This window comes from Rhinolophus sinicus, linkage group LG03, assembly GCF_036562045.2.
Source record: "Rhinolophus sinicus isolate RSC01 linkage group LG03, ASM3656204v1, whole genome shotgun sequence".
NCBI classification, from domain to species: domain Eukaryota; kingdom Metazoa; phylum Chordata; class Mammalia; order Chiroptera; family Rhinolophidae; genus Rhinolophus; species Rhinolophus sinicus.
In genome coordinates this window covers 130,789,327-130,806,071 of record NC_133753.1, presented here as the reverse complement: position 1 = coordinate 130,806,071, position 16,745 = coordinate 130,789,327, and the positions used below count along the sequence as shown (strand labels likewise).

Genomic DNA, 16,745 nt, shown 5'->3' with positions numbered 1-16,745 from the left:
ATATATACACATACATATATATAATATATATATACACTATATATGTTATATATAATATATATATACACTATATATGTTATATATAATATATATTATATACACATATATTATATAATATATATAATATATAATATGTATAATATATTATATATATATATATATCTTTGAATAAATCAGAGAGCTAGTAAGACAGTGAAGAACAATGGGGCTAAAATCAATAGATGAGCCAATGTTGGGGTCACTTCCAGTTAATGAGGCTGAGAAGTCAAGCAGAGCTTTCAATAGACTCATGCAATTCAGATCCCATCAGTCAGGTTCTGAGTTACAACTCTGAAGCATAACCCTGGGAATTAGGTAAATGGCAAGAAGAGCAACCCTCACAAGGACTGAAGGTTGCCTTCAGCACTGATTAGATTAAGATAACCCGGGATTACTGCCCTTATCCTTTTAACAAAAACAAAATTTCAGAAACAACAGATGATAGAAACAGACCTATAGGGGATCCTGCTTGACCTAAAGGGGATATTAGCATGTTCAAAAATAAAAAAGTCTAAACTTTTCAGCATGAATAGGAAATTATATTAAGAAAAAATGAAATGGAAACTAGAACTGAAAATATAAGTATTAAAATCAAGGACTTTTTGGAGTTATTTTGCTATCAAACTAGGCAGTTGGAAGTATGTCAGAAGAATGTATATAGAATAAAGCACAAAGGGACAAGAAGAGTGTTCTTTTGACTTTCACTGTTTCTATTGAGAAGTTAATAGTCTTATTATTACAATGAAAGCCAAAATAAAATGGAAAGACACATTCAAAGTTTTGAAAGAAAACTAACCAATCTAAGATTGAATTCTATATCCTGTAAATGGATTCTTAAAGTATTAAGGAGAGATAATGATATTTGTCAATTATAATTGAAAAATTCATCATGAGCAGACCTCCAACTAAATAGCCTTCTTCTGGAAGAAGGAAAATGTTGTCAGGTTAAACACTGGAAGATGTAGGAAGAGATGAATACCAATAGGAAAGGTAGATATGTGGGTAAACATAAAACACTATTGATTATATAAAAGAATGCTATAATATCTCACAGGATTTGCAATCTGTATAGAATTAAAATATATGAAAACAGAAACGTATTACTTAAGACATAGCTAAATTAGATGTTGTAACGTCCATAAAATAGTAAAAGTACTAATTTATATTCAACTCTAATAAATCTAAATGTATGTTGTAATATTTTTGATATTCACTAAAAGAATAGTAAAAGAATTAACAACTACCAATATAAATGGAGTCATGAAACTGATCAATTGAAAGTAGGCAAGAAAGGTGAGGAAAAGAGAGTAGAGAAACAAATTGAAAGCAAAAATAGAAATAGTAGATGTAAATCTAAATATATCAGTAATTAACTAAATTAATTGTAACTGCACTAAATGCTCTTCAGTTATCACTCTATTTCTCTAGTCTCTTTCATAGGCAAGCTGTTCAAAAGACTGGTCTACAAATGCTGTTTACATTTTTCTAATTCACATGAATGAATTGTTTCTTTCTCAGCTCTCTCTATGTCACTCAGACCTCTCCTGCCAATGTTTTTAGTGATTTGCATAATGCCAAACCCAATGGATGCTTCTCAACACTCATTATATAGTATGGCCTTTCAGCAACACTGGGAAACACTGATCACTTTCCTTCTTTAAACTTTATTTTTTATTTTTTTGGTCTTGGTTCCATGACACACATTTTTCTGGGTTTTATTTTTACCTCTCTGGACACCCCTCTCAATCACTCTTCCTATCTCCTCCTTCTCTGTCCACCCTGGGGGTTTAAGTTGAGGGCTCTCTTTCATCTCACTTTATATATTCTCCTTTAGCAATCTCATCAATTTCTGTGGCTTTAAATAATATATGCTACAACATAGATAGTATGCACAATACTATAATTGCTATATGTACCCACATATATACTATATGTATATATACATATATCTCACAGCAGTTCAATGTGAATTAGTGATATCACCTTACTCAATACCTTTGTAACCTGCTCCTTCTTCAGTAAATGATACCTTACTCAACCAGTTAATTTTGCCAGAAACTTCAAAGTCCTCCTTAATTGTCCCGATCTCTAACACATTTAGTCCATTGCCAAATCCTGTTGATTTTAGCTTCTAAATACGTCTGGAGACCTACCCACTTTGCTTCATTATTCCCACACGAGTCAAAACCACACCACTATCTCCTATTCCCTAGATTTGCACTCTTGTCCCTTCCAATTTATTCTTCACATTACAGTCAGAGTGATCTTTTTTTTTTTTTTTATTTAACACTTAATACTTATTTTTTTAAAATTACTTTCAGGTGTACAAAACAATGTAATAGTTAGACATGTATACCCCTCACAAAGTGATAATCCCCCTCCCCCAATCTACTACCCCTCTGACATCGTATATATGCTACAATCCCATTGACTCTATTCCCTATGCTGTACTCCACATCCCGTGACTACATATATTAAATTATAGTTGATACTTAATATTATTCAGCTTCAGCTTCAGGAGTACAGTGCAGTGGTCAGGCATCTACACCGTTCATGAAATGGTCTCCTTAATAAGACAAGTGTCCGTCTGATACTCTACAAAATCTTTACAACACTATTGATTATATTCCCCAAACTGTCTTTCATATCCCCAGAGCAATATTGTGGCTTCCAATTTGTGCTTTCTAATCCCCTCACCATCTTCCTCATCCCCACCACCCTCCCAGAATGATCTTTTGAAAATTCCTTTGCCTAAGACATTTTGGTGCCTTTCTATTATAGTTAGAAGGACATCCAAAAATCTGTGTCCTTGACTCCGGGTCTGAGTTGCCGGCCTTCTACCTACCTCTTTAGCCTGAGCTCCTGCCTTCCCTCCTCTCCCCCTTGCACTTTACCTTAGCTACACTGGGTTTTCTCTGAGTTCCTTACACTGCGCAAGCTTTTTTCCAGCTCAGGGACTTCACACATGTGGTTTCTTCTGCCTGGAGAATGCTCATCCCAACTTTCTGTATGGCTAACTTTTATTCAACCCCCAGGCTTCAGCTGAAATACATCCTCAGGAAGGAATTCATAACACACTCCTCCTTCTCCTAATTTATACTAGATCCTCCATTTTACTCTCGTGCCAATTGTTAACTTACTGCTTTTCAGCTCCAAATTCACCGCTCAATATATGCTCTGCAGTAATGGATGGAATTCCTTTACAGTCAGCATGGTGTGAAGCTTTCTTAGTAGAGAGTGGTAGAGGAACATTTCAGGAGGAAGGGGGCTCCTGCTCTTTCCAGCTGCTCATGAAGGGTTTGCAGTGTGGGTATGTGGACATCTGGGGGTCCTCTGTCCCAGTTTTGTACCCAGAACACCCTGTCCCTGGAGACCCTGCAGTTCCCGTGTGGCATGGGGATCACCTTCCTGTGACCTTGTCCATATGGACGGCTATACTCCAGGTCTTCTGCCAGCTGTGGTGCCCTGATCCCTCTACTCTCTTCCCTTCTCCCCTAGGGTTGTCTCCTGCACTCCTACCTCACACCACTACTCTCTAGACAGGGCCTTTCTGAAAGGGACAGCTCATGTTCCAGGGTTCCTGCCACACCTGCATCCCCATTCCTTTTCCACACCCAGGCACCAGGCACCAGCTGGCAGCTTTGATTCCCCTGCCCCAGCTGTGCCTTTTGGGGGGTTGCTTCCTGTTTGCTCTGCGATGACAGACTAGCTCTGGCCCAGCAAACCAGTGAGCTGCTCTGCCATCCAGTGGCTTCAACTCCATTTCCCAAAGAGATCTGAATCCCCAACCTGAGAGACCCGTCTCCTTTAAGTTTGTCCTTCCTTGGGTGCTCTCCCTTGGTACCATATAGTTTTCTCACAGCCTGTAGTTATTCTTTTGTCATCGTTTAATAATTCTTTATGTTAAATTTCACTTGTTTAAATTACTGATTCTATCTCTTGGATCCAACTGCTACAATTTTATTCTCCCACCCCATAATTTTCCTTATAGTACCAATCACAATTGCATATTTATTTATGAATATATTTCTTAGTATCAGTCTCTTCTATGGAACTATACCCACAAACAGAGCAGGTAATATGTCTGTTTTTTTGTGTTTCCAGTACTGAGCATAATGCCTGGCTCATAAAAAGCACTCGATACATATTTGTTGCTTGAATGACTACTGTATGACTGAGTTCACTTTCTGCTAATTCATTCTGTTATGGTCTTCTTAGGCCCCATTAATTCTTCTAAGTCATTGCTATCTGTTCTAAAGATCATAACGTATTCTGGCATTTGTAGCACCACAAGGGATCTGATTTTGGCTCTTTATGAACAAAATAAAGTTGTATTTTTATATTTTACCATCTCCACATTAAAACATATTGTAGCAGTGATGGGCACAACTAGTTACTCAGGATGGTTTGTTTCGTAGTTGTGTCCAATCTTACGGTAAGACTCACATTTCTTTTCCAAAGAGGACTAGAAGTAGTTTAAAAAAATAGATTTTAGGGCGGCTGGTTGGCTCAGCTGGTTAGAGCACAGTGCTCGAAACACCAAGGTCGCTGGTATGATTCCCACATGGGCCAGTGAGCTGCGCCCTCTACAACTAGAGTAAAAACAACAGCTTAACTTGGAGCTGATGGGACCTGGAAAAACACACTGTTCCCCAATATTCCCCAATAAAATTATTTTAAAAAGGCAAAAACCGCAATTACTTTAAAAAAAAAAAAAGATTTTAATTCCAACCACTATACCACCACAAAATTAATTTTTCACGATTCTACCCCAAGATTCATATGCTCAAATCCCTGCAGGGCCTAGTGGGTGATTTAAATGACTGGGCTCAGTGTAAGGAAATGAGGAGCAGTCGTGATTATGGCAAGTTGAATAGCACATGCGTCACCCGAATGCCTTTAATTAAAAAAATTATAAAAGCATTGCAGAAGCCAAACATAACACATGCAGGCAGCACCACTTTCATGACTGCCACCTGGCAAACCCACACCTAAAACACCGGCTCCAGAATCAATTCTGAATTTCAAGAACTAGGAATCTTAAAATATGCAGTGCTCAACGTAGCGTGGCTTGATGCATTGATTTTGCTGAAGAAGGCCATTAAAGAGAAGCTCGCATCTGCTGTGGTCACCTTTTCATAAGAGGAAACAAAACTTGTCAACAAAAGGTAGAAAGGACCCAATCTGAGGGTCAAGAACCATCGATCCCATGAAAGAAAAATTGGCAACCCTGCGTTATTGCTTTTAATTTTGTCTTCTGATTTATAGATGGGAATAAACTTTGTGGTGGAACTTGCCCAGGTTACCAATCAGTTCTATCCTAAGTACCTTGAAAGCTTACAAAGTGCTTTCTAGGACACAGTTTTAGGACTCCACTCAGGAGGTAAGGGGGAAGAGATGGCTTGCGTGTATTCTTTGGAAAACTCCCCAGGGGCTTCTGAAGTATACCCAGGTTGGGAACTTCTGGTCTGTTCCACTTGAACACTCAGAATACAGAGAACAAAGCGGGACCATTATTTCTCTCATCCTGATTACAGAGAATCCTATTTTCCTGCACTGGAGGGAGACAAAGGTTTATCAAAGTAGCTGTACGGCTCACACTGCCACGAGAGGCAGACACCGCCTGGTCTGTGTCACAAATAAGTGATCACAATCTTGGAATAGAGAGTCTTCACAATGATTCGATATGCAAAATTATTCCTCATTTAAAAAAATGTATTGATGTCTTTAATGATATATTCTTTTCCTTGTTCCAGAAAGGAACTAAGGTCATTTTAAAAACTGCATAAAACACACAGGAAAGAAGCTTAAAATTAAGAAACGAGGGCAAGGTAAAACCAAGGCAGAAATGATAAGACTATGTCATGAATTAGGAAAACACCCCACACTCCTGTTTAATACTTACTATCCGTGGGTCACACCTGTGGTTTGGAGGGAGGCCAGCAGGGTGGGAGACAGCAGGAAGCAGTGGGCCCTCTGTTGACCTGGACAGTTCACACGTTCCCAAGAAGGGGAGTCCCTATTTGGCTCCCACTAACTGTTAAGGAATTTCTCAAGAGAAGTTGAAAAATGAGATGTCTATGTGAAATCTCTGAATTTTGCTACGTTCCTGCTACGAATCCTGCTACATTCACATCCGATTAGAATAATTAAGCAGTGTATTGTATAGGAAACATTTCCTCTGACAAGACAGTGTCGTCTGAACTGCACATCAGAATCGCCTGAAGTGCTTGCCCCAGATCACAGGCTCAGGCCCCTTCCCAGATGTGCTGAATGAGAAGCGTCTGGGAGAAGGACTGGCTCTGTGTATATTGAGAACATTCCCCAGAATATTCCAACCTTCACCTACATTTAGAAATCACTGCACTAATGAAATCTGGGAAATGAAACGAGGTGTTCCAGGCAGCTTCTCGGGTGATGGGCTTCCGAAGCTTTGCTGATGTGAGTTGCTGTAACCTAGGGAACAGTGCCCAGGCATGGCCATCCAGTAAGACGCTAGCTACGCTTTGCCTTAGCCCACCCTGATTTCTCTAGGGCATGTAAGTAAGAAGTTTGGTTCTCATTTTCTGGGCTTTGATAAGGAAGTTTTCACAGAGGATCTGAAAATAGGAATAAATGAGATAGAAACTTATGCCAGCCTTGATTTATGCAGTGGCAGAGGAAATAAATTACAATTCTCTGAACCTCTGAAGAAGGAAAACTTCTTTAAAAGTCACAGAAGAGAACGTTGTTTCCAGAATCCTGCTACTTTCCGAGGCAATACTTTGTTAATGGACTGACTGCACTTCCCAGGGTGTCTTGCTCTTTACCACTGCAATCCTTACCCCTCCCATCAATTTACCTTCTTATGTCTGTAATAGTGGAGCCAGCCGTCATGCTTTAGCACAAACCACCTCTTCCTCCAACCCTTCACGAACCCGGAGTGAGTCCTCTTATGCAGGTAGCCACGGCAGGTAGGCCACGGGGTGTTGGGACAACGGCTGATGTCAGATCCCACCACCAGCGTCAAGATGTCTGGGCCTAGAGGGATGAATTTTGGATAGCTCAGTGGCTGAATCTTACAGTCAGCAGGAATGATGGTTGCTTTTTCAGAACAAATTGATGAAGAAGAGGTTATAGTTTTCACAAATGGAATAAATGAAACAGAATCCTACAACTGGAACGAATCAGGGTTCTTTAGTACTTGAATCCCTCATGTCGATGAGGAAAATAAAAGCTGGGGATGTAAAGTGACTTTTTGGGGAACCCTAGCTCTTAAGGGGTTGAATGAGATGTGGGACCCAGGCTTCCTAGTTCTATTGCAGAACTCTCTCTGTTCCACCACACAGCCTTATTGGGTCTGATCATGAATGACTCAAGTCTGTTGCTTCTCACTGTCTATAAAAACATCAGACAAAATCTATAACATTTTTTTGGTCTTTCTAAGAAGAAAGATAGGTGATACTTGGCTTTTCTATCTCACTTTTGTTCAAGATACTTAGCTTTCTTCCTGGGTTAGCTAAAGAGAGGATCTAAACCACTGCTAATAAATCTATTGTCGATGTTAACTCTCGTCAAAATCAATTGCAAACCTTTGAACTTGGAAGTAGACAGAAAATCTAAGGGAGTTAAGGCACAAGTGTTTTTTCTCCCTTTTTCTTGCCTATCCAACTTAGAGCTGAGAGGTGGCCCCTGAGTTTCCAGGTGCCTGTCCTCTCTTTCTTAGAGTGCCTCTCTTGGGGCCTGGACCTCAGTGGTACCCCCTTTCCTATAGGCTCGGTATGGTGCATAACTTGGGGGAAATTGTCCCTGTCCTTATCATATGAGGTCACTGTGTACCAACTGTGCTTTGATCCTGCCAGCATGGACACAGACTTTCATCATACACCTACCTCTTGATGCCTCCAGAAAATTCTCTGAATGTCATTCAGACAGACAGCAACCCTGACATGCTTCGAACACTGCAAATGGGGTATGACTTCATTTACAATTCCTCTGAGAGGCAGGCCACATCCCTGAAGGGGGACATTTGGCCTTGGTAGCGCTGACTTCATCATGATGTCTGACATTGAGATTACCGATCTGTTTAGAGCTGTCTATGGAAATGGGGGTCAGTGAGGAGACTCCTCTTATATAAATGACAAGCTCCAACCCAGGGGATCATTCCTGGCTGAGCCACATGGCCCTGAAAATAAAGATTTGTCCCAGAAAGGCTGACACAGTCTTAACTTTAGCAGCATGCAAAGCACCTTGGTAATTAAATAACTCTGTGTGTCAAGATAATTCTTCATTGCCATGTAAATACATTTTAATTTATTGAACTGCCCTTAAGCTCCTGTCAAAAACACATCCATAAAAATTAGAAGAAATGCTCCAGATTGACCAGCAACCCACAAATGTCTTTGTCTTTGGACTTCAGTCCCCAAAGAACTGCGCTCCTGGACTAATATGCATAGTTGACACATCTGCCAATTTATTTATGTACTGCTGCAGTGGGCTGCTCCTTGAGGTCATTTTCCTTTTGCTTACACAGCCTGCACATGAGTTTCTCTGATGCCGATCAGGCTAAGCTTGAGTTTCAGCAGGCCATAAACATGACTGGGTTCACCAACACATTCTGTCTGGGGCAGGGTACAGATGGTTCTACTGCAGCAGAGTGTCGTCATATTAAAGGCAAGTGTTTCACATTCAGAGTTAGGACATGATCCTGATACATGGGGAGTCGCTGAGTTCCCAACAGCTGTGGGGTGATGGTGGTTTTATCCTCTTTGCAGGTTCTATCAGGGGCCAAGAGGACCTGGGCATTCACAGAGACTTTAGAGTTTTGATGTTATCTCCAAATTAAATTATTTACAGTCATTGTAGTGTGTGTGTGTGTGTGCATGTGTGTGTGTAAAGAAGTAAATGTAGAAACAATGAAAATCTCCTGGTTTTATTATTTATCTATACATTTCCTGGGATCCTAAAAATATGGAAATGTCCTAATTCAGTGCTTCTCAGACTAAATGTAGGTGCAAATCCTCTGGTGGGTTTGTTACAATGCATGTCCTCATTCTGAAATAGTGACATGAGGCCTGCGATTCTGTCTTGGTTATAAGCTCTCAGGTGATGTCAGACCACACTTTGAGTGGCGAGTCCCCAGGTATCTCTCAGTTGCTGAGAGGCTCAGTTCATGAGCACAGCCTTTGTTACCAACCACCAGGCTCCTTCCTTTCCTTGACTATGATATTTCGTTTCATTTCCAGCCTCAGTATTTTGCAACCACAAAATTATTAGCTTTTCCATCCCTTACCTTTTTTTTTTTTTGTTGTTGTTATTAGTTTCAGGTGTACAACAAGCATAAATGATTAGACATTTATAGCCCTCACAAAGTGATAGTCCCAACAAGTCTACTACCCGTCTGACCTGACACCATACATAACTATTACAATATCATTGACTATATTCCCTATGCTGTATTTATATTTCATGGAAAAAAAAGAAATACACACACACACATATTATACCTATTTAAATTATAGTTGACATTCAATATTATTTTATATTAGTTTCAGGTGTACAGCAAAGTGGTTAGGCATTTATATAATTTATGAAGTGAACCCCCAGTAAGTCTAGTACCCATCTGACACCATACATAGTTTTTACAACAATATTGACTATATTCCCCATACTGTATTTCACACCCGTGACTATTTTGTAGCTGCCAATTTGTACTTCCTAATCCCTTTACCTTTCTCATGCATTCCCCCGAACCACCCTCCCATCTAGCAACCATCAGTTTGTTCTCTGCATCTATGAGTCTATTTCTGTTTTGTTTGTTCATTTATTCTGTTCTTTATATTCCACATATAAGTGAGATCATATGGTATTTGTCTTTCTTAGTCTGACTTATTTCACTTAGCATAGTATCCTCTAGGTCCATCCATATTGTTACAAATGGTAATATTTCATTCTTTTTATGGCTGAGTAATATTCCATTGTATAAATGTACCACAATTTCTTTATCTAGTCTTCTATTGATGGGCATTTCAGTTCTTCCCATTTCTTGGCTATTGTGAATAGCACTGCAATAAACATAGGGGTGCATATAGTTTTTGGAATTAGTGGTTTGGATTTCTTTGGATAAATACTCAGGAGTGGAATTGCTGGGTCATAAGATAGCTCTCTTTTTAATTTTTTGAGGAACCTCCATACTGTTTTCCATAGTGGCTGTACCAACTTGCAATCCCATCAACAGTGCACAAGAGGTCCCTTTTCTCCACATCCCGCCAACATTTGTTTGTTGATCTATTGATGGTAGTCATTCTGACAGGAGTGAGGTGGTATCTCATTGTGGTTTTTATTTGCATTTCTCTGATGATTAGTGACATTGACCATATTTTCATATGTGTATTGGTCATCTGTATGTCCTCTTTGGAGAAATGTCTATTCAGGTCCTCTGCCCATTTTGTTAATTGGATTGTTTGTTTTTCTGGTGTTTAGTTGTATGAGTTTTTAATAAATTTTGGATAGTAAACTCTTATCAGATGTAGCATTGGAAAATATCTTCTCCCATGCAATAGGATGTCTTTTTTGTTGTTGATAGTTTCCTTTGCTGTGTAAAAACTTTTTATTTTGATGTAGTCCAATTTGTTTACTTTTTTCTTTTGTTTTCCTTGCCCCAGGAGATGTATCAGTAAAAATGTTACTAAGGGTAATGTCTTAGGGTTTTCTTCCTATATTTTCTTCTAGGAGTTTTATGGTTTCAGGTCTTACATTTAAATATTTAATCCATTTTGAGTTTATTCTGTATGGAATAAAAAGGTGGTCCAGTTTCATTTCTTTGCATGTATCTGTTCAGTTTTTCCAGCACCATTTATTGAATAGACTGTGTTTACCTCAATGTAAATTATTGCTTCCTTTGTCGTAGATTAAATGACCATATAGGCATGGATTTATATCTGGCTCTCTATTCCTTTCCAATCTATGTGTCTGTTTTTATGCCTATATCATGCTATTTTGATTACTATGGCCTTGTAGTATAATCTAATATCAGTAGCATGATACCTCCAGCTTTGTTCTTCTTTCTCAGGATTGCCATGGCTATTTGGGGTGCTTTATTGTTCCATATAATTTTAGGGTTATTTGTTCTAGTTCTGTGAAAAATGCCGTTGGTATTTTGATAAGGAACATTGAATATGTATATTGCTTTGGATAGTATGGACATTTTAACTATATTAATGTTTCCTATCCATGAGCATGGTATATGTTCCCATTTATTTGTATCTTCTTTAATATCTCTCTTCAATGTCATAATTTTCTGAGTACAGGTCTTTTACTTCCTTGGTTAAATTTATTCCTAAATATATATATTTTTTTGATGCAATTGTAAATGGGGTTATTTTCTTAATTTCTCTTTCTGATAGTTTGTTATTGGTATATAAAAATGCAACTGATTTCTGAATATTAATTTTGTATCCTGCTATTTTACTAAATTCACTTATCAGTTCTAATAGTTTTTGGTGGGACTTTTGGGGTTGTCTATGTATACTATCATGTCATCTGCAAATAATGACAATTTTACTTCTGTCTTTCCCATTTGGAGGCCTTTTATTTCTTTTTCTTGTCTGATTGCTGTGACTAGAACTTCTAGTATTATGTTGAATAAAAGTGGTGAAAGTGGGCATCCTCGTCTTGTTCCTGATCTTAAGAGAAATGCTTTTAGCTTTTCCCCATTCAGCATGATATTAACTGTGGGTTTGTCATATATGGCTTTTATTATGTTGAAGTATGTTCCCTCTATTCTCACTTTGCTGAGAGTTTTTTATTATAAATAGGTGCTGGATTTTGTCAAATGCATTTCCTGCATCTATTGATATGACCATATGATTTTTATTTTTCATTGTGTTTATGTGGTGTATCACATTAATTGATTTTCAGATATTGAACCAACCTTGTATAACAGGAATGAATCCCACTTGATTGTGGTGTACATTCTTTTTAATGCACTGCTGAATTCAGTTTGCTAATATTTTGTTGAGGATTTTTGCATCTATGTTCATTAGGGATATCGGCCTGTAGTTTTCTTTTTATGTAATGTCTTTCGTTTTGGAATCAGGATAATGGTGGCCTCGTAAAATGAGCTTGGAAGCCTTCCCAACTTTGGATTTTTGTGGAATAGATTGAGGAGAATAGGTGTTAACTCTTTTTTGAATGTTTGGTAAAATTTACACGTGAAGTCATCTAGTCTAGGACTTTTGTTTGTTTGGAGTTTGTTGATTACTGATTGGATTTAGTTGGTAGTAATCAATCTGTTCAGATTTTCTATTTCTTCATGATTCAGCCTTGAAAGACTATCGGCTTCTAGGAATTAATCCGTTTCTTCCAGATTATTCAGTTTGTTGGTATATAACAGCTTTTAATATTTTCTTAAAATTTTTTGTATTTCTGTTGTGTCTGTTGTCACTTGTCTTTTATTTCTGATGAGTCTTTTTTATTGATGAGTCTGGTTAGAGGTTTATAAATTTTTTTATTTTTTTTTCAAAAACAATAGCTCTTGGTTTCATTGATCTTTTGTAAATTTTAAGTCTCTATTTTGTTTATTTCTACTCTGATCTTCATTATTTTCTTCCTTGTACTCACTTTGGGCTTTGTTGGCTGTTCTTTTTCCAGTTCCCTTAGGTGTAAAGACAGCATGTATATTTGAAATTTTTCCTGTTTCTTTCAGCCTTGCCTGTGACCTACCTGTGGCTACCTGGTAGGAGCTACTAAGCTATATGTAGTTGGCTGATGCCTGTGCTGGAAGTGGAGGCGTGTGGGTGGCCTTGTGATGAACTGAGGCTGGCTGCCCCAGTATTGGGCCTGGGGCAGCTTAGCAAATAGCCCAGTGCCCCCCAGGCCTGTTGCCACCTGTTGGCTGCCTATAAGTCTTAGCCATTGAAAAAGCCTCCTTAGGTGTGCCAGCTGGGCTGCTTGATGTGGTATTGAGAATGCCTTCGGCAGCATTAGATGAGTGGGGTGGGGTCCTAGGGAGTCAGGAGGCATGGCCAGTTGTTTTTATAAAGTTAATGAAGATTCAGTTCTTGAGCCAGTGCTTGGTCTGTGACCACTTTGCAAAACACCCTGAGGACACGGCAGCCAGCCACCCCTCGCCTCGACCTCGTAGATCCCTGTGAGCTCCCCAAGAGAGGTTGCGGTGCAAGTTGTGGCTCACTGCTCCCCACCAAAAGTTCCCCAGGCAGGCATGGGCCATCATTTCTTAAAAGGCTTCAGTTGCTTATAGGGAGGGGCCGGCCACTCAGTAGCCAAGCCAAGAGTACCCTGGGTGATGCAGTACTAGATATGTGGGGTGGGGACCCAGGATGTCATGAATGGGGTGTGCACATGAGGATTTCACCAGACCAATGCAGTCTCAGATTTGGCCCTTTGGGGGAGGGTTCAACATAGAAAAGATGGCACCTTCCTATAGGCCACACATGAGGGGCCTACATGAGGTAAGCTCCACACTGAGGCAATGGCTGCTGTCCTTTTATCCCTCACCCTGAAGTCACACAACTCAGTCTTTCCCTGTATGTCTCTGGTACCTCTTGAGTTGCCACCCTTTCACGGAAGACCAGGTGTTTGCAAATGAGTCTGTGTGTGGGCCCTTTAAGAGGACACCTGGATTTCCAGCTGCCTTTCATCTCGCTGGGTCAGGCAGACAGACTTCTTGCTGGTTTCACTGCCCGATATTGTGGGAACTCCTCTTCCTGGCACCAGACCCATAGGCTGGGGAGCCTAGTGTGGGGTTGGGACCCCTTCCTTTTCCTGGAGGGCGTCTGCCACTGAGTGTCATGTCCCCCCAGTGTTCAACCACTATCTGTGGGTTTTGGGGTCAACCTGTTTTATGTTTCTGTCCCTCTTACCAATATTGATGTGGCCTCTTCTTTATATCCATAGTTATAGGGGTTCTGTTCAGCTAGTCTTCAGGGGATTCTTGAAGTTGACTGTCTATAATTTATTTGTAGTTTTGGTGTGATCCTAGGATGTAGTAGACATAGCATTTACCTAACTTGCCATCTTGGACCTGTCTCTCCACCTCTTCTTTCTCTAAGCATCTTCCCACAGTGGAGAAAGGACACACATACCATTGCCTACCTCTACTGCACATCCCAGAAAACTTGCTTGCTTTGGGGGCTGGGTGGGAGGAAAGATGTGGGAAGACGAATGGTTTGAGGTAAAAGAGTCAAGATAACTATTTGTTTCATGAGATGAAAGAGTTTGAAAATCATGTTAACAAATACAGTTCTTTGGTGATGATGCCCTTGAAGAGAAAAGCTCTCATGTGGTTTGAGAGATTTTCTTTTCAAGGACATCATGCAGATTGGTGCAGCCACTATGGAAGGCAGAGTGGAGGTTTCTCAAAAAATTAAGGATAGAATTACCATATGACCCAGCAATCCTTCTCCGGGATATCTACCCAAAAAATCTGAAAACATTTATTCATAAAGACTTATGTGCTCCGATGTTCATTGCAGCTTTATTTATGGTGGCCAAGACATGGAAACAACCATGTCTTTGATAGATGATTAGATAAAGAAGATGTGGTATATATACACAATGGAATACTATTCTGCCATAAGGAAAGATGAAAAAATGCCATTTGTAATAACATGGATGGATCTTGAGATTATTATGCTAAGCAAAATAAGTCAGATAGAAAAAGTCGAGACCCATATGATTTCACTGATATGTGGGATATAAAACTGAAAACAACAAAAGAATAAGACAAACAAATGAAGAAACAAAAACTCATAGACACAGACAAAAGTTTAGTGGTTACCAGAGGGTAAGGCAGAAAGGGGGTGGTAGATGAGGGTAAAGGGGATCAAATATAAGATGATGGAAGGAGAACTGACTCTGGGTGGTGAACACACAATGGGATATATATAGATGATGTAATACAGAATTGTACACCTGAAATCTATGTAATTTTACTAACAATTGCCACCCCAATAAACTTTAATTAAAAAAAAAAAAAAAAAAAAGGAAAAGAAAAGCTCTCTAGCAATGTCTTATTCCCCAGCACTATTGCCTAGAGTTTTGGAAGTAAGGAGTTGTGGGTGAGGTTATTTACAGCTACAGGAGAGAGAAAAATGATTTCTTTTTCTAATTCACACTTTCTGCTTGGATCACTGTCTTCTTATTATGCCACCAATCTTAAACTGTGTCAGAGTCGCACCTCTGCTGTCAGACAAACTCCACCACCCTCACAGGCACAGAAGAAAAACGTGCAAGACGTGCCCTGTCCCTCAGGCCTGCTTGCTGGGCTGGCACTGGGTTCAGCTGCCGAGGTCCCAGACTCCAGAAGCACTTCTGTCTTGTTTTTAGTAAAGCCTGCTCTTAGGGAAACAAAGGAACCATCACAGACTCAAAGGACTTCCAGGCTGATTAAGCTTCATTGTTTTTCTTTCCTCTCCTTTTCAGCATTTTTCCTTGATGATTAAATCTTCTATTTGAGTCTGCAAGTAACTAGCTCTATAAAAGCCCAAACTAGAATGAATGAGGGGCTTAAGTAAATATTCACATGGAGCTATTGTCATTCCCAGTGTGATACTGAACATTTTCTTAAATCTGTTTTGGGTTTTCTATCAGCAAAATTAAGGTAATTCGCATGTGTGGATTCGAATAGTAGTACTTTTGAATAGAATTATTATATGATTATTTTTATTTTGCATTATAATAGTCTGTATTGTATGTTACTACATTATTCTATTATTATCAAATAGAATTATTGTTTCAATAAAATTATTGAAAACTTGACCTTGTAATGTATGGTGGATCCTCTTTCTAATGCTAGTTTAGGGAGATATAACATCTGCACTGGAAGCTAACAAATTAGACTTCTAATCTTGTGGCTGTAAACTTTTGGCTACGCCTCCAAAATGCTGGGCTGTGTACTGATGCTATGTTGGCTGTGAAACAATCCCCAGGGAGATTTGATTAAAATTACAAGTGGGCAGGTCACCACCAAAAATTCTGTATTTAAAAGAGTTTCTCTGGTGAGTCTGACATACAGTTAGGTTTAAGATTTAATGTTTTGAAAAAAATGATTTGATGTTTAAAAATTTAAATCAGCAAAATAGCAACCAGTAACATAATAGGATTTTGCCAAAGTTTAAAATACATGGGAATGAAACTGAGCAGAAATACATAGTGGTCAAAAAGATATTAATTAGTTTTAAGAAATTTATGCAAACAGATACAAGAGGCTAGGGGAAACATTTAGATTTTTAAACAAGCTCTTAATAGATACTTCATAAATATATATTTCAAGACCTCTACACAAAAGATGGATTTAACAAAAGACTCTATCAGTTGTTTCATGATTACTGCTTTCTTCAAATAAGTTGCTGACTTTCTCTCCCAAAGAGAACCCCCCAAAATTTGTTTCAAATTCTATACATTCTAGAAATACCCTGACCAATTTATAGGCTTGTTACCTTAGGCAGAAAGAACAGGGCTGCAGGGAAAGAGGGGCAGAGGAAAGGAAGGAGGAGGTGAGGGGAGAAAATAGAAGGAGATAAGGTCATCCTTGGGAAAAGTTACAGCTATCAGACTGGTCAGAACTGGGTTCAGTGGGCAAGAGCAGATCTAGGACATCATCTTGCCCCTCAGGTGACCTTAAGCTAATTATAATGGATTATAATATTACTAGCATGGCAGCCAAGAAAAATCTCCACTCCCTATGTCACCATGACAGTACTGAC

General features: G+C 39.1%; 1 protein-coding gene across 1 annotated transcript in view; it reads right to left on the bottom strand.

Moving 5' to 3' along the window:
* LOC141570779 (uncharacterized) overlaps positions 1-16,745 on the bottom strand; it is a 97,175-nt gene that overhangs the window by 45,220 nt on the left and 35,210 nt on the right. Inside the window, exon 5 of the mRNA XM_074329202.1 lies at positions 6,881-7,059. Coding sequence (XP_074185303.1) covers positions 6,881-7,059 — 179 coding nt within the window. The remainder of the gene's footprint in view (positions 1-6,880; positions 7,060-16,745) is intronic.